This window comes from Choloepus didactylus, chromosome 2 (assembly GCF_015220235.1).
Source record: "Choloepus didactylus isolate mChoDid1 chromosome 2, mChoDid1.pri, whole genome shotgun sequence".
Taxonomy (NCBI): Eukaryota; Metazoa; Chordata; class Mammalia; order Pilosa; family Megalonychidae; genus Choloepus; species Choloepus didactylus.
In genome coordinates this window covers 114948280-114964895 of record NC_051308.1, presented here as the reverse complement: position 1 = coordinate 114964895, position 16616 = coordinate 114948280, and the positions used below count along the sequence as shown (strand labels likewise).

The window sequence follows — 16616 nt, the reverse complement described above, 5'->3', positions numbered from 1 at the left end:
GGGGACCTAGGTCCAGGAAAGAGAGAGAGAAGGAGGCATGAAAGAGGCTCTGGGAGAGTCTTGGGAATCTGGGTCCAGACAGAGGCATCTGTTAAAGAGGTGCAATGTTGAGAACTCTCTTTTCTCTGTCTCAGCTGGATCAGATTGGAGGGGACTCGAAGCAAGCCCTGCAGCAGCTCCAGACCCAGCTGGAGGATTACAAGGAAAAGGCCCGGCGGGAGGTGGCAGATGCCCAGCGCCAGGCCAAGGAGTGGGCCAGTGAGGCTGAGAAGACCTCTGGGGGCCTAAGTCGGCTTCAGGACGAGGTAGGAGCACAAGAGTCACCACTAAGTGGTAGGAGAGTGGGAGCCATCCCATTGTCCTTAACTGAATCTGTCTGTGACCAGGGAGTCCTAGGGCCCAGATTTAGGTCTAACCACTTGGAGCGACATACTGAGGTGGGGGAAATTGAGAGGAGTAGTCTGCCATAGGTATAGACAATAAGGGGGTACATTGTCTATAGAGCAGTGATTCTCAAACTCTCCTGCACGTTAGAGTCACCTAGTGTGAAAAATCCCAATGCCCAAGCTCTACCCCATACCACTCAAACCTCTGGGGGTTGGACTCAGGATCAGTAGTACTTGAAATTCCCTAGGTAATTCCTTTTGTGTAGAGCATTTAAAAATAATCAAAGAAAATGGACTAAAGATAATCTGCTTTTTATTATCACCATGCTCTGACATTTCTAAAGACTGTCAGAATTTTCCCTTAGGGGAGGTTTCAACCCCCTCACCCTCCCCTGTACTGTTGCATTTTTTCATTCTCCCAGACCCAGAGGCTTCGGCAGGCCCTGCAGGCATCCCAGGCCGAACGAGACACTGCTGTACTGGACAAAGAGCTGCTGGCCCAGCGACTGCAGGGGCTGGAACAGGAGGCAGAGAACAAAAAGCGCTCCCAGGATGACAGGGCCAGACAACTTAAGGGCCTCGAGGTGAGGACTTTGGAAGCTGAGCCTGGTGGGTGGGGAGGCTTTGGGTTCTGGCACTGGTGGGACTTCTGTGGGGAAAGGAGGTAGGATATGACAAGACTCTTTCTGTACCAGGAATTGAAAACTGGCAGCTTATAGCTGAGGGGTTTTTGTTGGCTACAGTGGTTTCTTTAACTTTTTATAAGCAGTTTTATTCACAAACCATACAGTCCATCCAGAGTACACAATCAGTGATTCTCAATATAATCACAGAGTGGTGCTTTCATCACCACAGTCAATTTTAGAACATTTTCATTGCTCCAAAAAGAAAAATCACATACCCTTTATGCCATTTAGCATTGGTCTGGTACCTTTGTTATAATTGATGAAAGAATATTATATTATTGTTAATTATAGTCCATAGTTTGCATTAGGTATATTTTTCCCACATACCACTCTATTATTAACTTACAATAGTGACATAATGTTTGTTCTAGTTCATGGAAGGACATTTTTATATTTGTGCTATTAACCACCTTCGTCGTCCACAACAAGATTCACTATGTTATACAGTCCCATGTTTCATCCGCTAGCTTTCTTTCTAGTGACTTACACAACCCCATCAATCACAATCACACATACGATTCAGCGTCATTAATTAACACTCACAATAATGTTACCATCACCTTTACCCATTTCCAAATATTTACAATCAGTCTTGTTAAAAATTCTGCACAAATTAAGCATCAGCTCCCCATTCTCTACTAATCTATATTTTGGATATTAACTCTATGAGTTTACTCATTATGTTGAATTCATATTAATGAGAGCATACAATATTTGTCCTGTTGTGCCTGGCATATTTCACTCAACATAATGTCCTCAAGATTCATCCATATTGTCACATGCATCAGGACTTCATTTCTTCTTACAGCTGAATAATATTCCATTGTAAGAATATACCACATTTATTTATCCATTCATCAATTGATGGACACTTGGTTTGTTTCTATCTTTTGGCAATTGTGAGTAATGCCTCTGTGTACATCAGTGTGCAAATGTCTGTTTGTGTCCTTGCTTTCAGTTCTTCTGACTATATACCTAGTAGCAGGATTACTGTATCATATTTCAGTTCTATACTTAGCTTCCTGAGGAACCGCTACACTGTCTTCCACAGTGGCTGTACCATTTTACATTCCTACCAGCAGTGAATAATTGTTTCTATTTCTCTACATCCTCTCCAACACTTGTAGTTTTCTGAGTTTTCAATAGTGGCCATTCTAGTAGATGTGAAATGATATCTCATTGTGGTTTTGATTTGCATTTCCTTAATAGCTAGTGCTGTTGAACATCTTTTAATGTGCTTTTCAGCCATTTGTATTTCCTCTTTGGGAAAGTGTCTATTCAATGTCAGTAGACATTGGGTTTGTCAAATTGGATTGTTTGTCTTTTTATCAATGAGTTGTAGGATTTCTTTATATATTCTGGATGTTAAGCCCTTATTGGATATGTGGTTTCCAAATATTTTCTCCCATTGAGTTGGCTGCCTTTTCACCCTTTTGAAAAAATTCCTTTGAAGCACGAAGTCTTTTATTTTGAGAAGGTCCCATTTATCTATTTTTTTTTTCTTTCATTGCTTGAGCTTTTGTCTAAGGCCTAAGAAATCACTGCCTACCACAAGATACTGAAAATGTGTCCCTACATTTTCTTCTAGGAGTTTTATGGTACTGGCTCTTATATTTATGTTTTCTTATATTTATGTTTTTAATCCATTTTGAGTCAATTTTTGTATAAAGTGTGAGATAGGTGTCCTCTTTCATTCTTTTGGATATGGATATCCAGTTCTTCCAGCACCATTTGTTGAAGAGACCTGTCTGTCCCGGTTGAGTGGAATTGGCAGTCTTGTCAAGATCAATTGACCATAAATGTGTGGGTTTATTTCTGAATTCTTAATTCGGTACTGTTGATCATTATGTCTATTTTTATGACCCTGTATCTTTTGACCACTGTAGTTTTGTAATATGCTTTAAAGTCAGGAAGTGTGAGTCCTCCAACTTCTTTTTTTGTTTTTTTTTTTGTTTTTTTCCTCAAGATGTTTTTGGCTATTTGGGGCCCTTACCATTGCAAATAAATTCGATAATTGGCTTTTCCATTTCTTCAAAGTAGTCCATTGGAATTTTGATTGGGATTGTGTTGATTCTGTAAATCAATTGGGTAGAATTGACATCTTAACTATTTAGTCTTCCAATCCATGAACATGGAATGGCCTTCCATTTATTTAGGTCTTCTTTGATTTCTTTTAGCAATGTTTTATAGTTTTCTGAATACATGTCCTTTATATCTTTGGTTAAATTTATTCCTAGATGTTTGATTCTTTTAGATGCTATTGTAAATGGAATGTTTTTCTTGATTTTCTCCTTAGATTGCTCATTACTAATGTATAGAAACACTACTGATTTTTGCCTGTTGATCTTATATCTGCCACTTTGCTGAACTTGTTTACTAGCTCTATTAGCTTTGTTGTAGATTTTTGGGGACTTTCTAAATATAGGATCATGTCATCTGCAAATAGTAAAAGTTTTACTTCTTACTTTCTTTTATTTCTTTTTCTTGCCTAACTGCTCTTGCTAGAACTTCTAGCACAGTGTTGAATAACAGGGGTGACAGTGGGCATCCTTGTCTTGTTTCAGATCTTGGAAAGCTTTCAGTTTCACCATTGAGTATGATGTTAGCTGTGGGGTTTTCATATATGCCCTTTATTGTACTTCTATTCTTATCTTTCACCATGTGTTTATCAAGAAAGGATGCTGGATTTTATCAAATGCCTTCTCTGTATCAATCGAGATGATCATGTGGTTTTTCCTCTTTGATTTGTTGAAGTGGTGTATGACATCAATTGATTTTCTTATTTTGAACCCCTTTTGCATATCTGGAATAAAACCCACTTGGTCATAATATATAATTCTTTTAATGTGCTGTTGGATTCGGTTTGCAAATATTTTGTTGAGGATTTTTGTATCTATTGGGGAGATTGGTCTGGAATTTTCTTTTCTTGTAGTATCTTTATCTGGCTTTGATATCTTAGTGATGTTAGTTTACAGAATGAGTTGAGTGGTGTTCCCTCCTCTTCAGCTTTTTTGGAAGCGTTTGAGCAGGATTGGTATTAATTCTTCTTAGAATGATTGGTAGAATTTACCTGTGGCCATCTGGTCCTGGGCTTTTCTTTGTTGGCAGGTTTTTGATGACTGATTCAATCTCTTTACTTGTGATTGGTTTATTGAGGCCTAATATTTCTTCTAGAGTCAATGTAGTTTGCTTATGTGTTGCAGGAAATAGTCCATTTCATCTTCGTTGTCTAATTTGTTGGTATACAGTTGTTCATAGCATCCTCTTCTGATCTTTTTTATTTCTGTAGGGTCAGTAGTAATATCCCCTTCCTCATTTCTGATTTTATTTATTTGCATCTTTTTTTATTTTTGTCTTTGTCAGTCTAACTAAAAGTATGTCAATTTTATTGATCTCAGAGAACTAACTTTTGTTTCTTTTTATTCTTTCTATTCTTTTTTCTCAATTTCATTTATTTTGCTCTAAGCTTTGTTATTCTTTCCATCTGCTTGCTTTATGATTAGTTTGCTGTTCTTTTTCTAGTTCCTCCATGTGTGTAGTTAGGTCTTTGATTTTAGCTCTTTCTTTGTTCTTAATGTAGGGTTTAGGGATATACATTTCCCTCTCAGCATTACCTGTGCTGCATCCCTTAAGTTTTGATATGTTGTGTTCTCATTTTCATCCAATCTTGAGATATTTACTGATTTCTCTTGCAATTTCTTCTTTGACCCACTGATTGTTTAAGAGTGTGTTGTCAGTAAGGAAATAACTGAAACTGTGGAACTGTAACCAATAATATTATTTGAAATTTGCTCTCTACTTGTTGAATTGCACTTGGAAAATTATCACTTCTGTATATATATGTTATATTCTACAATAAAAAAATATGATAAAAAAGAGTGTGTTGTTTAACCTCCATATATTGATGAATTTTCCAGGTCTCTGCCTATACTGATTTCTAGCTTCATTCCATTATGATCAGAGAAAGTACTTTGTATAAATTTTTATTTTTTTTTTAATTTATTGAGACCTGTTTTGTGACCCAACATGCGGTTTATCCTAAAGAATGATCCATGAGCACTTGAGAACAATGTATATCCTGCTGTTTTGGGGTGCAGTATTTTGTATATGTCTGTTAGGTGTTGTTCATTTATCATATTATTCAAGTTTTCTGTTTCCTTACTGATCCTCTGTCTAGACATTCTATCTATTGATGAGAGTGGTGTGCTGAAGTCTCCAACTATTAATGTAGAGGTGTCTGTTATTCCCTTCAGTTTTGCCAGTGTTTGCCACATGTATTTTGGGGCAGCCTGGTTAGGTGCAGAAATATTTATTATTGCTGTTTCTTCTTGATGGACTGCTCCTTTTATTAATATGTAATGTCCTTCTTTGTCTCTTATAACATTTTTGCATTTAAAGTCTATTTTGTCCAATAGTAGAGTAGCCACCCAGCTCTTTTTTGGTTACTGTTTGCATGGAATATCTTTTTCCAGCCTTTCACTTTCAATCTATTTGTATCCTTGGGTCCAAGATGAATCTCTTGTAGACAGCATATGGATGGATCATATTTTTTTATCCATTCTGCCAATGTGTGATAGGGGAGTTTAATCCATTAACATTCAATGTTATTACTGGAAAGGCAGTACTTACTTCAACCATTTTATCCTTTGGCTTTTATATGTCATATCTTGTTTTTGTCTCTCTTTTTGTCCTTTTAGTTACCCTTACTGATAATCTTCATTTTGACACTCTAAGTCCCTCTCTCCTGTCTTTTCTTTTCAGCCTGTAGAACTCACTTTAGTATTTCTTATAGGGCAGGTCTCTCGTTAAAGAACTCTCTCAGCTTCTGGTTATCTGTGAATATTTTAAACTCAATCCCTTGTTTTTGAAGGACAGTTTTACTGGATAAACAATTCTTTGCTGGGAGTTTTTCTCTTTCAGTATTTTAAATATATTATATGACTGTCTTCTTGCCTCCATGGTTTCTGATGAGAAATCAGCACTTACTCTTATTGACCATCCTTGTATGTGATAGATTGCTTTTCTCTACTTTCAAAATTTTTTATTTTTGGCAGTTGACAGTCTGATTAGTATGTGTCTTGGAGTCGGTCTATTTGGATTTATTCTATTTGGAGTACGTTGCACTTCTTGGATATGTGTGTTTATGTCTTTCATAAGAGTTGGGAAGTTTTTGGCCATTATTTCCTCAAATATTCTTTCTGCCCTTTTCCCCTTCTCTTCTTCTGGGACATGCATGATGTGAATGTGAGACCCTGCTCAAATTTTTCCATTCTATTTTCTACCTGTCTTTTATCTGTTCGATTTCAGATATCCTGTTTTCTTGGTTGCTGATCCTTCCTTCTGTCTGTTCAAATCTGCTGTTGTATGCCTCTAACGTATTTTTTTTTTTTAATCTTCATTTTATTGAGATATATTCACATACCACGCAGTCATACAAAACAAATTGTACTTTCAATTGTTTACAGTACCATTACATAGTGGTACATTCATCACCCAAATCAATCCCTGACACCTTCATTAGCACACACACAAAAATAACAAGAATAATAATTAGAGTGAAAAAGAGCAATTGAAGTAAAAAAGAACACTGGGTACCTTTGTCTGTTTGTTTCCTTCCCCTATTTTTCTACTCATCCATCCATAAACTAGACAAAGTGGATTGTGGTCCTTATGGCTTTCCCAATCCCATTGTCACCCCTCATAAGCTACATTTTTATACAACTGTCTTCGAGATTCATGGGTTCTGGGTTGTAGTTTGATAGTTTCAGGTATCCACCACCAGCTACCCCAATTCTTTAGAACCTAAAAAGGGTTGTCTAAAGTGTGCATAAGATCTAACGTATTTTTAATCTCATCTATTGTGCCTTTCATTCCCATAAGTCTGTTATTTTTCTTTGCATGCTTTCAAATTCTTCTTTATGCTCGCCCAGTATTTTAATATCCTTTATCTCTTAAGCCATATTTCCTTTCATCTCCTTAAATTGGTTTGAGATTTGTCTGAACATCTTCAATTAGTTGTTCCAAATTCTCTATCTCCTCCGGCTTTTAAATTTGTTCCTTTGACTAGGCCATATCTTCCTATTTCTTAGTATGGCTTGTAATTTTTTGCTGATATCTGGGCATTTGATTATCTTGATGAGATTGTTCTGAAGGTTGTTTCTGTCTCTTGTCTAGGATTTTGTTGTTGATTGGGTTTAAGGCTCTTCTTTGACCCTTGGTTTGTATTTCCCAGCCAGAACAGGGTCAGGTGCCCATGCAGGGGGCACAGATCTGTTCCAAAGGGTCCTGGGAAGAGGGTCAGGAAAGATGCCAAAGAACTTTTATTTCATCTCCCCAAGGGTGTGCTTTCCTGGCTTTCTCCATAGATGGTGCTCTTTGGTAATCTATTCCCTGCAGCTCTAAGAAGGCAGGGTTTTTTAGCCCTCTGATAACTCTGCCTCTGATGGAGTCAAAACAATGGCACAGCTGGCGTGTGTCCAGGGTGGGACCCAGGGGTTTAAATTATCCAGCCAATAGCTGGATCAGTACGCGGTCATGTCCCCCTCTATTTTTGAGGAGGAGGACTTCCATAGCCCTCCCAGTCTGCAGCAGCTTGCCAAGGTGGGACCAGACCTAACCAGAGCTGCTTGTCTCAAGGGTGGGGGATGGGTGTCTGGAGCCTTGGCCACATGAGTTACAGTTTTCACCAGTTTCTCAGTCTTTTTTGTCCCGCTCTTCCCTGGATGCTGTGTAGTCCTCCCCTGATCCCCGGTGCCCCAGCACAGTTGTTTTGGATAGTTTGTGCCTGTCCACTAGTTGTTATTGGAAGAGGAGTGAGTCCTGCAACTCCCTATTCGGCCATCTTCCCGGAAGTCCCTGGGCTAGTGTTTTAAACAACTTGGGAATTAATTGCCAATGTTTAGGAATTTATATATGCCACATAAAATTTTGGATTTCTGGCTTCTTTTATAACATGGGAGAATATGGTAATGCTGAGTTTGTAGTCTGAGTTTTCTGCATGGTGACAGTTGGCTGAAGCTGAGAGTGGCTGCCCCCATGTAGAGTGAGTAGTGGTCTTCAGTAGACTATACTTGGCCATAATAACAGCAACAACAACAATAATAATGGAGTAGGTATTCTTGGTTTCTCCAATTTGTAGATGAGGAAAATTGGCACAAGGAGGTTGAGTAGCTTGTTCGTCATTACACTGCTAGCAAGTGGTGGATCTGAACTTCAAACCCAGACAGTCTGGCCCCCAAGTCCATACTATTAACCTCTGTATGGTACTGCCTAGCTCTGGAGTTTGCACCCCCAATGTATACACTGGTGCTTCTGAGTCTGTCCACCTCAACCTTGGTCCAGGCATGTTGGGTTTCTCTCTCAGTTGTCCCGTTAGGGAAATAGGGTTTCTGCAACAAGAAGTAGATTCTGGGGTTTCATCTTCCTGCCAAGGGCCCATGACTAGAGCATGCCCCACCCTTTCCCCTCAGTGCTACACCTGATCAGCAGAGGGTGCTGGCTCCATGGTGGCTCTGGGCAGGGGCAAGAACCAGGAGGTTGGGGGTGGGGATTCAAGAGAGAGAAAAGTCTGGAGGCTGGGGTTTAAGAGAGTCTTGGTCTGACTTTGGCATTCCAGTATTCAGCACGTGGGACAGAATTAACCTATTGTTTCTCTGCCACAGGAAAAAGTCTCACGGCTACAAGCAGAGTTAGATGAAGAGAAGAACACTGTGGAACTGCTGACAGACCGGTTAAATCGTGGCCGAGACCAGGTAGCCTCTGCCTTACCACCTTATTTATGTCTATCTCTGACTTCATAACCTTTTGCCCCTCTCAAAAACAGCTCTACCCTCCCATCTTTTACAATCTGGAGAGTTCTTGCTGCAGAATCTGTGCACGAGTGGCTCTACTTGAGTCTTGTCTGCTTCAGCAAGGGTTGGCAGGTTTCTTTGGGTGGAAAGAAGCCAAAAATTTGAGTAGAAAAAGGAATCTTGGTGACCTGGGCTGCTCTCTGACCTGAGTCAGGGCTGCTTCCATTCAGAAGGGATGCTAGTTGTTGTTGGGACAGAGGAGGCCCTGTTTACATTCTGTGGCCCCTCCCATTTGAATAGGCTGTGATTTCTTAATTTCTTGGGAATTTTTGGGATTCAGGGTTCAGAGACCATCCCTTTAGTTACCCTGCCCCTTGTGGTTCAGTTTACTGGTTCATCTTTAGTCCTCCCAAAGTCTGGTTCTCTTCACCCGCCCGTACTAGGTGGATCAGCTGAGGACAGAGCTCATGCAGGAGAGGTCTGCTCGGCAAGACCTGGAGTGTGACAAAATCTCCCTGGAGAGACAGGTGAGGAGTTGGTGTGGGAGTCTTGGGGATAGACCTGAGGAGATGGGTAAGATGACCATGGAAGGGAAGTGGAGTGCTAACGGTGGAGGCTTCCTGTCCCTCTCAGAACAAGGACTTGAAAAGCCGGTTGGCCAGCTCTGAAGGCTTCCAGAAGCCCAATTCCAACCTCTCTCAGCTCGAATCCCAGAATCAGGAGTTGCAGGAGCGGCTTCAGGCTGAGGAGAGGTGACACAAGCCCATCCTTCCCCCCTCCCTTTTTGCTCTTCTCCTCTGGGGCCACCTCTACCTTCCACTTCAGACATGGCTAACCTGGCCCGAACTTTACAGAGGCCTTTTCTCTTGATAGAGAGAAGAGAGAGTCACAGAAACACTGAAATCTGAATAACCGGGTTCTTTGGATCTGGCTTGGATCCTGCCTAGTCTAATTATGGGACTCATGACTGAGGGAATCCCTGGAGGCAGTAGGGGGCCAGGTGAGGGCTTCCTTAGAAATGGTGATAGCCATGGGAATACCCCACCCTGCCCCCTTAGGGAGAAGACGGTTCTGCAGTCCACTAACCGAAAACTGGAGCGGAGAGTTAAAGAGCTGTCCATTCAGATTGATGATGAGCGACAGCATGTCAATGACCAGAAAGGTCAGGTGAGGACATGGCACCCTGGGCCAAGCAACCATGTGACAAGTATATATTATGTGTTTTCTTGAGGCCAAGAGAAACCCTCATCTCCTATATATCTTACAAACTTAGACCTTCCTGTATAAGGACAGAGAAATTAGATTGAAAGGAATGGCTCTAAAGTTTGACTAGAGCTGTCATAGTAAACACATGTAGTGAACACTTATGATGTGCTAGGTTCTCTTTCTAAGTCCTATACTTGTATTAACACATTTAATCTTCAAAACAACCCAGTGTGTTACTATCACATACTCTGGATGAGAAACTGAGGATCCGAGAGGTTAGGAAACTCGCCCACGGTCACAACATTTTCCAAGGGCAATATTCCTTTGTCAAGATTGTTATAGGGGAGGGTCCCAGACCAGGGTAGCAAATGCTTTTCTAATGTGGGGACTTGGTATCCTGCCCAGCTAAGCCTGCGGGTGAAGGCTTTGAAGCGGCAGGTGGATGAAGCAGAAGAGGAAATTGAGCGTCTGGACAGCTTGAGGAAGAAGGCCCAGCGTGAGCTGGAGGAGCAGCATGAGGTCAATGAACAGCTCCAGGCCCGGATCAAAGCCCTGGAGAAGGAGTCCTGGTATGGGTTTCCTTTCTGCCCCTCTGCTCCCATTGGGGATAGTAGAACAGGAAGAGTGCCTAAGGGAGAATCTCTGAAGGTGGAACTATGCAGAGTGTCACTTATTCCTGGCTGGAAGCCAGAAGGATTATCTTTTAGTATCCCAGCCTCTAGCCTGTACCTCATCTCTCCAAATCTCTGATTAGTAAGGGTTCTTGTGAATAAGCTTTAGGCATTAGAAGAATTGGAGTGTCCTTAGCATGAAAAGGGTGTCTGTCTTAATTCTTCTACTCCCCCTCCCTTAACCAATATTTCTCTTTCTCTTTGACTCAGGCGCAAAGCTTCTCGTTCAGCTGCTGAGTCAACCCTTAAACATGAAGGACTGAGCTCAGATGAGGAATTTGACAGTGTCTACGATCCCTCATCCATTGCCTCACTGCTTACGGAGAGCAACCTACAGACCAGCTCATGTTAGCCCATGGTCCTACCCTGGCCAGCTCTGCTCTTCCCTGTCCAGCCTCAGATTCCTCATTCCTGTGGCTGACCCACTTATTCAGACCTAAGACTGGGAGGGATCTGAGTGATGGTGATAAAAAAAGCATTAGGCCTAAGCCGATGGATAAACTTTCCCTTTCCTCTGGAGGAGTGGGTATTTCAGGCCACCCAAGTCCTTCCCTTAAGTGCCGACACCTCCCTCTTCTGTCTCACATCAGAAGCATCATCAGCATATAGGCCGAGAGGGACTGAACAGGCCAGGAAGGGTTAGAAATTGCCATGTATAGAAAGCTTTATTTCTTTAGCTCTTTTAACCCTAATGCTCAGGAAAATACTCTCTGTGATTCTGTTTCCCTAACTCCTGCAATCCATTTCATCCCACTCTAGAGCAGGGTGAGGGTGACATATGGGAAATGGACACGCTGGCGTGGCTCTACCCACTTCCCAGATACTCCTTTTTGCACAATCATGGGACCCAGGTGGTAGACCCCAACCCCTCTAATTCCTACATTTTTGTCTTCTCCAAGCAAGTGGATTCAAGGGAGCCTTTTTCCTTCACTTCTGTCTTCACCATTCCTATCTTCCCTTCCTTCTTTGTTCTCAGTGCCTTAGCCAGGGTGAGGAGATGAGGATGCTCTTCTTGCCTTTTACACCTGCACTTTCATAGCTCTCCAAAGACCAGTCTTTCCCCAATTGGGGTCCTCAACCTTCCCAGTTGCCCCAGGGGCACTCAAGAAAGCTGTTAGCTTCTCTGCTGATGAGCTTCTGGGTGAGGGCTTTGGTAGGACCATAATCAGGTGGTGGGGGCCTGGTTTCTGCTCAGGGTTTTCCTCCTTCCTCCTCTCCCTCCTTTGTGACTACAGACTGCTTATAAGGTGATTGCACCTGGAAACCCTGACAGCTGTCTACACAAGTTTGAAAAACCAAAGGTCTCAGTCCCTGTGGCTTTCCTTATGGCTTCTTTAATCAGATGTGCCCGGTCTCAGTAGGGAGCCAAGGGACCCTCAATTTCTCAGAAGCTTAGCCCTGATTCAGGGTTTCCTGCCTGGGGCTGAGGGCTGACTCTTGGTAGAAATGGGAAGAGGTAATGGAGGCTTTATTTCTCCTTTGGATTTTAGGGACAGCCAAGCCCTGGTCGGGTGGAGGTAAGAGGGATGATTTTCCTCTCATTTCTTAAGAAGGTTTTGTAGGGAGCCTGGAGGAAGAAGGCTTTTCTCACCAATGACTTGTAATTTCATGATTTTTTAAAAAAATTTCTTTATTTTGCAAATCAGACATTCTTTCCCAATCCAATCCAGCCTTGATTTTATTTTAAATTAAATATTAAAGTTATATATGTATACCGAACTCCTTGGCTTTTTTTTTTTCTTATTCTTTCTCCTGGCTTGTTTGGAGGGCCAAGTTTCCTGAAGAAGCCATTTTAACTTAATTGTACAGCTTAGAGGCTGAAGCTGGTGTTTTGTTGACCTCACTAACCCTCTTTTCAGAGGCCCTCACAACAGATTAGATGGGAACTGAGACCGTGAAGTGTTTACAGCAGCCCTGTTCTCTCTTGAGCAAACCACTGGGAATACCAAGGCTAGTAAATGCCTTCTTTAAGGGTTAGAGGGGATCAGATCAGAACTGGCTTTTATTTCCTTGGGTCACAGGGAATCTCCTCAGCATTCACCTCCCAGGCCCAAGATTTTCACCCATTCCTACCTAGCATGGGACCAAGTCCCTACCTGGGAAGTAGAGAAGTTTCTGCTTTTATTGCCTTTGTGATGCCTTGAAGAGGGCTTTTTACCGGAGCCTATTGTCAGATGTAGGAATACTGCCCATTCAGGAGTGGGTCAAACCTCCTGAGGTATTCTGCCTGTTGACAATGAGGCCCATAGTCCAGTGGAGCAGCTGCCTGTCTAGAGTGGCTGCGCTGGGAAGAAGCTTCAGGGTCCCACTTGGCCAGCCCTATCTTCTAGGCCCCTAGGCTTGTGAGCAAATAGGATGGATAAGTTGAGGCTCATCCATTCCTCAACACAAATTCCTTTTAAGGCAACGTGTCCCTCCTCTCCCTAACATATAAGGGCAACGTTGGTATAATAGCTTCTGCAAAACAAGCCCCACCCAGAACTAAGCTGGCTTTGACTTTGTCCTGGGCTTCCTGCCAGGAAAGGGCACCTGCCAGACAGGCTTAGGCCAGTCTGAGTGAGGTGGCCCCCTTGGTGCCTAGAGGAAAATTGTGTTCAGCTGGCTGGACTATGTATAGGGAGAGGAGCAAGTATGGAAACTTGTGTAGGTTCCAACTCACCCACCAGAAACAGGATGATTTCCTCTGACCAACATTCATCTTAGGTTTGAAAAGAGATGATAGCAAGACTAATGGAGAATGCGTTGAAGTCAACCACAAACGCTAAACAAAACGTTCACTTAAGCAGCCCCAGGTAGCTCCCAAGCCCCACCTCTATTCAAATATGAGCGCGTGTGGGTCGTATCCCGAAGCCTCTCGGCCCCGCCCACCTCGCGCTTTAACCCACTCTCATTGGTGAACGTAGTCCTAGGAGGCGTGGCATATCTAGCCCCGCCCCGGACGCGTCTATACAAGGGAGCGGTTCCGGGCGCGCGGGTCGGGAAGCGTCGGACCGCTGGGCTTAAGGGTGGTTCCAGAGTTGCTGTCCCGGAGGGAAGACGATGAATGGGACGCGGAACTGGTGTACTCTGGTGGATGTGCACCCGGAGGGGCAGACCGCGGTAAGAAAAAGCGGCCACACCGCCTTCACAGCTTGGTATTCTGTTTCTAATTCCGCCCCTCCCTTGCCCTGCGCGGAGTTCACTGACATCACCTGGCGCCCTGCTCCGCGTGGTCGGCCCCTCGCGGCGCTTTTCTTTTTCTTTTTTCTGTCGCCCGTTGGAGGGCGGTGGGAGTCCCGGGGAGTCGCCGGACGGACACTCTTCTGAGATTCGAGGGCTTGGGGCGTCCCCGCCCTTTGGGCGGACACTGCGGCTCCTGCCTGGGTCTCGGCGCCGGTAGCCGGCGGGAATAGCTTCAGCCCTCGGGCCGCCAGTCTGTGGTGCGCGTTACTTACCCAGGCGTCCTGTGCGTAGCCAGATTGAGTTGATCCCTGATCAAGGGGATCGGATCTCGGCGCTTTTTTGGATATTTTGTGCTGACGAGGCGGATTAGGCTTTTCTGTGGTTCCTGGTAACCTCAGACGGCTTTCAAAGAACTTCGTGGTGCTCTGTGGGGCCAATAACGAGAAAAAAGGGTAGAGGGTGCAATCCTAGGGCTTTTTCTATTTGGACCGAAGGGTGGGAGACGCGGGTGGGGGAGAGCGGTAGGACGCAAACTACGCCGAGACCGGCTCGGAACTCTTATCTTTGGGCAGATAGCATAGGGTTTTCCGCCTGAGGGTCATTCCTCGGCTCGGATTCCCCACCCCACCCCCGGGCAGTTCTCCTGCTCCCCTCCCCCTGTCGGCCAACCGATAGCTTCCTGGTACGGTTTGTTGGCTTTGCTTCCGTCTCCAGCTTCAGCCTCCAGGGGCAAGTGGATGAAGGACATGCCAAAACCTGGACTGAGAAAGAAAGGGAAGGCAGTGACCCATGCGAGGGCTTCTGGACAGGAGGAGAGGCGGGGGAGGCGGGGGATGGAGGGGACGTTCTCCAACGCGAGCCAGCCTGCGCTCTCTTCCAGCTTCTCCTTTCCTACAGCCGCTGCTCTTCATCCCACCTCAACTGATCATATGGTTTCTTGAAAGACAGAGGATGGTCACTTGTGGTTGGGTATTCTAGGCTTTGCTGGGGGAAATTAACCCAGAATGAGTGTGTATTATTTCATTGATTTCCAACCTATTGTGGGTGAGAGTGAAATGGGAGCCTAGGCGCTGAGGGAGGTTGTATTACCCCCCCCCCCCATCTGTATCTGATTCCCTTCCCCTCCGCCTGCCTCAGCATGTCCCTGAGGTAGATCTAACCCAACTGTAGCTGGATTATGCCTCTCCTAAGAAATTTGTGGAATAGGTGTCCATTTCAAGTTTAGAGTACAGTAGACCATCATTTGTGTTCACAGTCCCCTCTCTCCATTTACGCCTAAGTGGTGTGTTTCTACCACCTTAAAATCCAGGTCTTGCCCAGTCCCAGCCCCTCAACTCCCAGCCTGCTGGGGCCTGCCACTTCTCCAGCTGTGGGACATTGAGGAGATGGAGAAAATCTGTCCCTTACTGTGTCATCTTCAAGTTGACAACCCCAAGCTGTCCTGGTTAGCACTAACACTCTTGCTCACTGTTTTGGAATGGTCGAGGCAAGGAAAAGGGTATGGGATAAAGGAAAGGGGTGTCTGGGCTTCTTTTTGCTTGCTGTAGAAAAAGAGATCCAGAAAGAGATCTAAAACGAAGGCATTGGCAGCACTGAAAATGAATTAACCCTTTACTATCCCTGATGTTTCTCTGCTTTCTGCTTGTTGGGTGGGACAGAAAGAGTGGGTAGGAAAAGAGTGAGCAAGGAATTCAGAGTCTCTAGCCACAGATTAGTTTAAAACTAATCAGACCTCTAGAGCAAGGGGGAGAAAGAAATTGCCTTTTATTCCTTCTTTTTAGGCTGGATTTGAAAGATACTTTACTCCACAGCTGGCAATGAAATACCCATTGCTCTGATCTCATCTTCTGAGACATTCTTGGGCCCTTAAGGAGGGGAAGGAGATGGTAAACAATCAGGCACAGGCTTTGTCCTGGATTCCTCTCCTCTTATGCTTATAGAATTGATGACTCTTGGCAGTCCCCTGGAATCTGTTGTGTATTCACACCATTGAATGAGTGTTCAGTGCATTCACAGTGAACAAGTGAATAAATAAATGAACAGATGTTTCTTCTGGGTTGGCAGTGTAGACAGTTTAATCAACTGGAGCATCCTACTGGGAGTCAGGACCCTGGGACCTGTACCTAGCACACCACATTTGGACATGGAAATGTGCCTAATATACTCTCGGGGCTATTTTTATTGTTGGAGGCAGTTGCAGCAGATACAAGAAGCCAGTGTTTTTCAAACTGTACCATTAGTGAGTCTGAAATCAACTTAGTGGGTCAGAACCAGCATTAAAAAATAATGAAATAAAATTAGCATTCTCAAAGTGTCCAGTACCTAGTGAGATTGAGCATTTTTTGGCAAAACCTTTGTTTCATATATATATGTGTACATATATATGTGTATGTTTTCTGTTTCATGATATAAAATGTATTTCTTAGGTCAAAAAGAGTAAGCCATTGAAGGAAGTTATATTGGCAAATAAAAAGAAGAGATAAACATATTTGATATTATTTGATGTTCCCGTTAGGCTTCTTTGGTTATAAACAATAGAGAGTGATTCCAGCTAATTTAAGCAGAATTATTATTTATTAGATAGAAATGGTGCTGCTCAGAGAATTTAAGGGGAAATTAAGTCCAAAACAGGGGAGTGCTAAGTGGAAGGAACAAATAGAGGATTTTGTTTCCAGGCGAATCCATTCCAGCTATTTTAGGTTTTTTGCTGTTCTG

The 16616-nt window shown here is 43.5% G+C and overlaps 2 protein-coding genes across 9 annotated transcripts in view; both read left to right on the top strand.

Moving 5' to 3' along the window:
- Positions 1-12458, top strand: part of CGN (cingulin) — a 34036-nt gene extending 21578 nt beyond the window's left edge. For 4 of the 5 annotated variants that reach the window (XM_037825989.1, XM_037825990.1, XM_037825987.1 and 1 more), the window contains 8 exons: positions 135-305; positions 809-970; positions 8734-8823; positions 9306-9389; positions 9496-9614; positions 9921-10029; positions 10474-10637; positions 10950-12458. In XM_037825989.1, the coding sequence (XP_037681917.1) occupies positions 135-305; positions 809-970; positions 8734-8823; positions 9306-9389; positions 9496-9614; positions 9921-10029; positions 10474-10637; positions 10950-11091 (1041 nt within the window). In that variant the 3' untranslated portion in view covers positions 11092-12458. The remainder of the gene's footprint in view (positions 1-134; positions 306-808; positions 971-8733; positions 8824-9305; positions 9390-9495; positions 9615-9920; positions 10030-10473; positions 10638-10949) is intronic. The other variant, XR_005215235.1, reaches the window with a different exon arrangement.
- A 1246-nt stretch (positions 12459-13704) lies between these two features.
- The window catches only part of TUFT1 (tuftelin 1), a 54371-nt gene continuing 51459 nt past the window's right edge, over positions 13705-16616 (top strand). For all 4 annotated transcript variants that reach the window (XM_037825986.1, XM_037825984.1, XM_037825985.1 and 1 more), the window contains exon 1: positions 13705-13838. In XM_037825986.1, the coding sequence (XP_037681914.1) occupies positions 13779-13838 (60 nt within the window). In that variant the 5' untranslated portion in view covers positions 13705-13778. The remainder of the gene's footprint in view (positions 13839-16616) is intronic.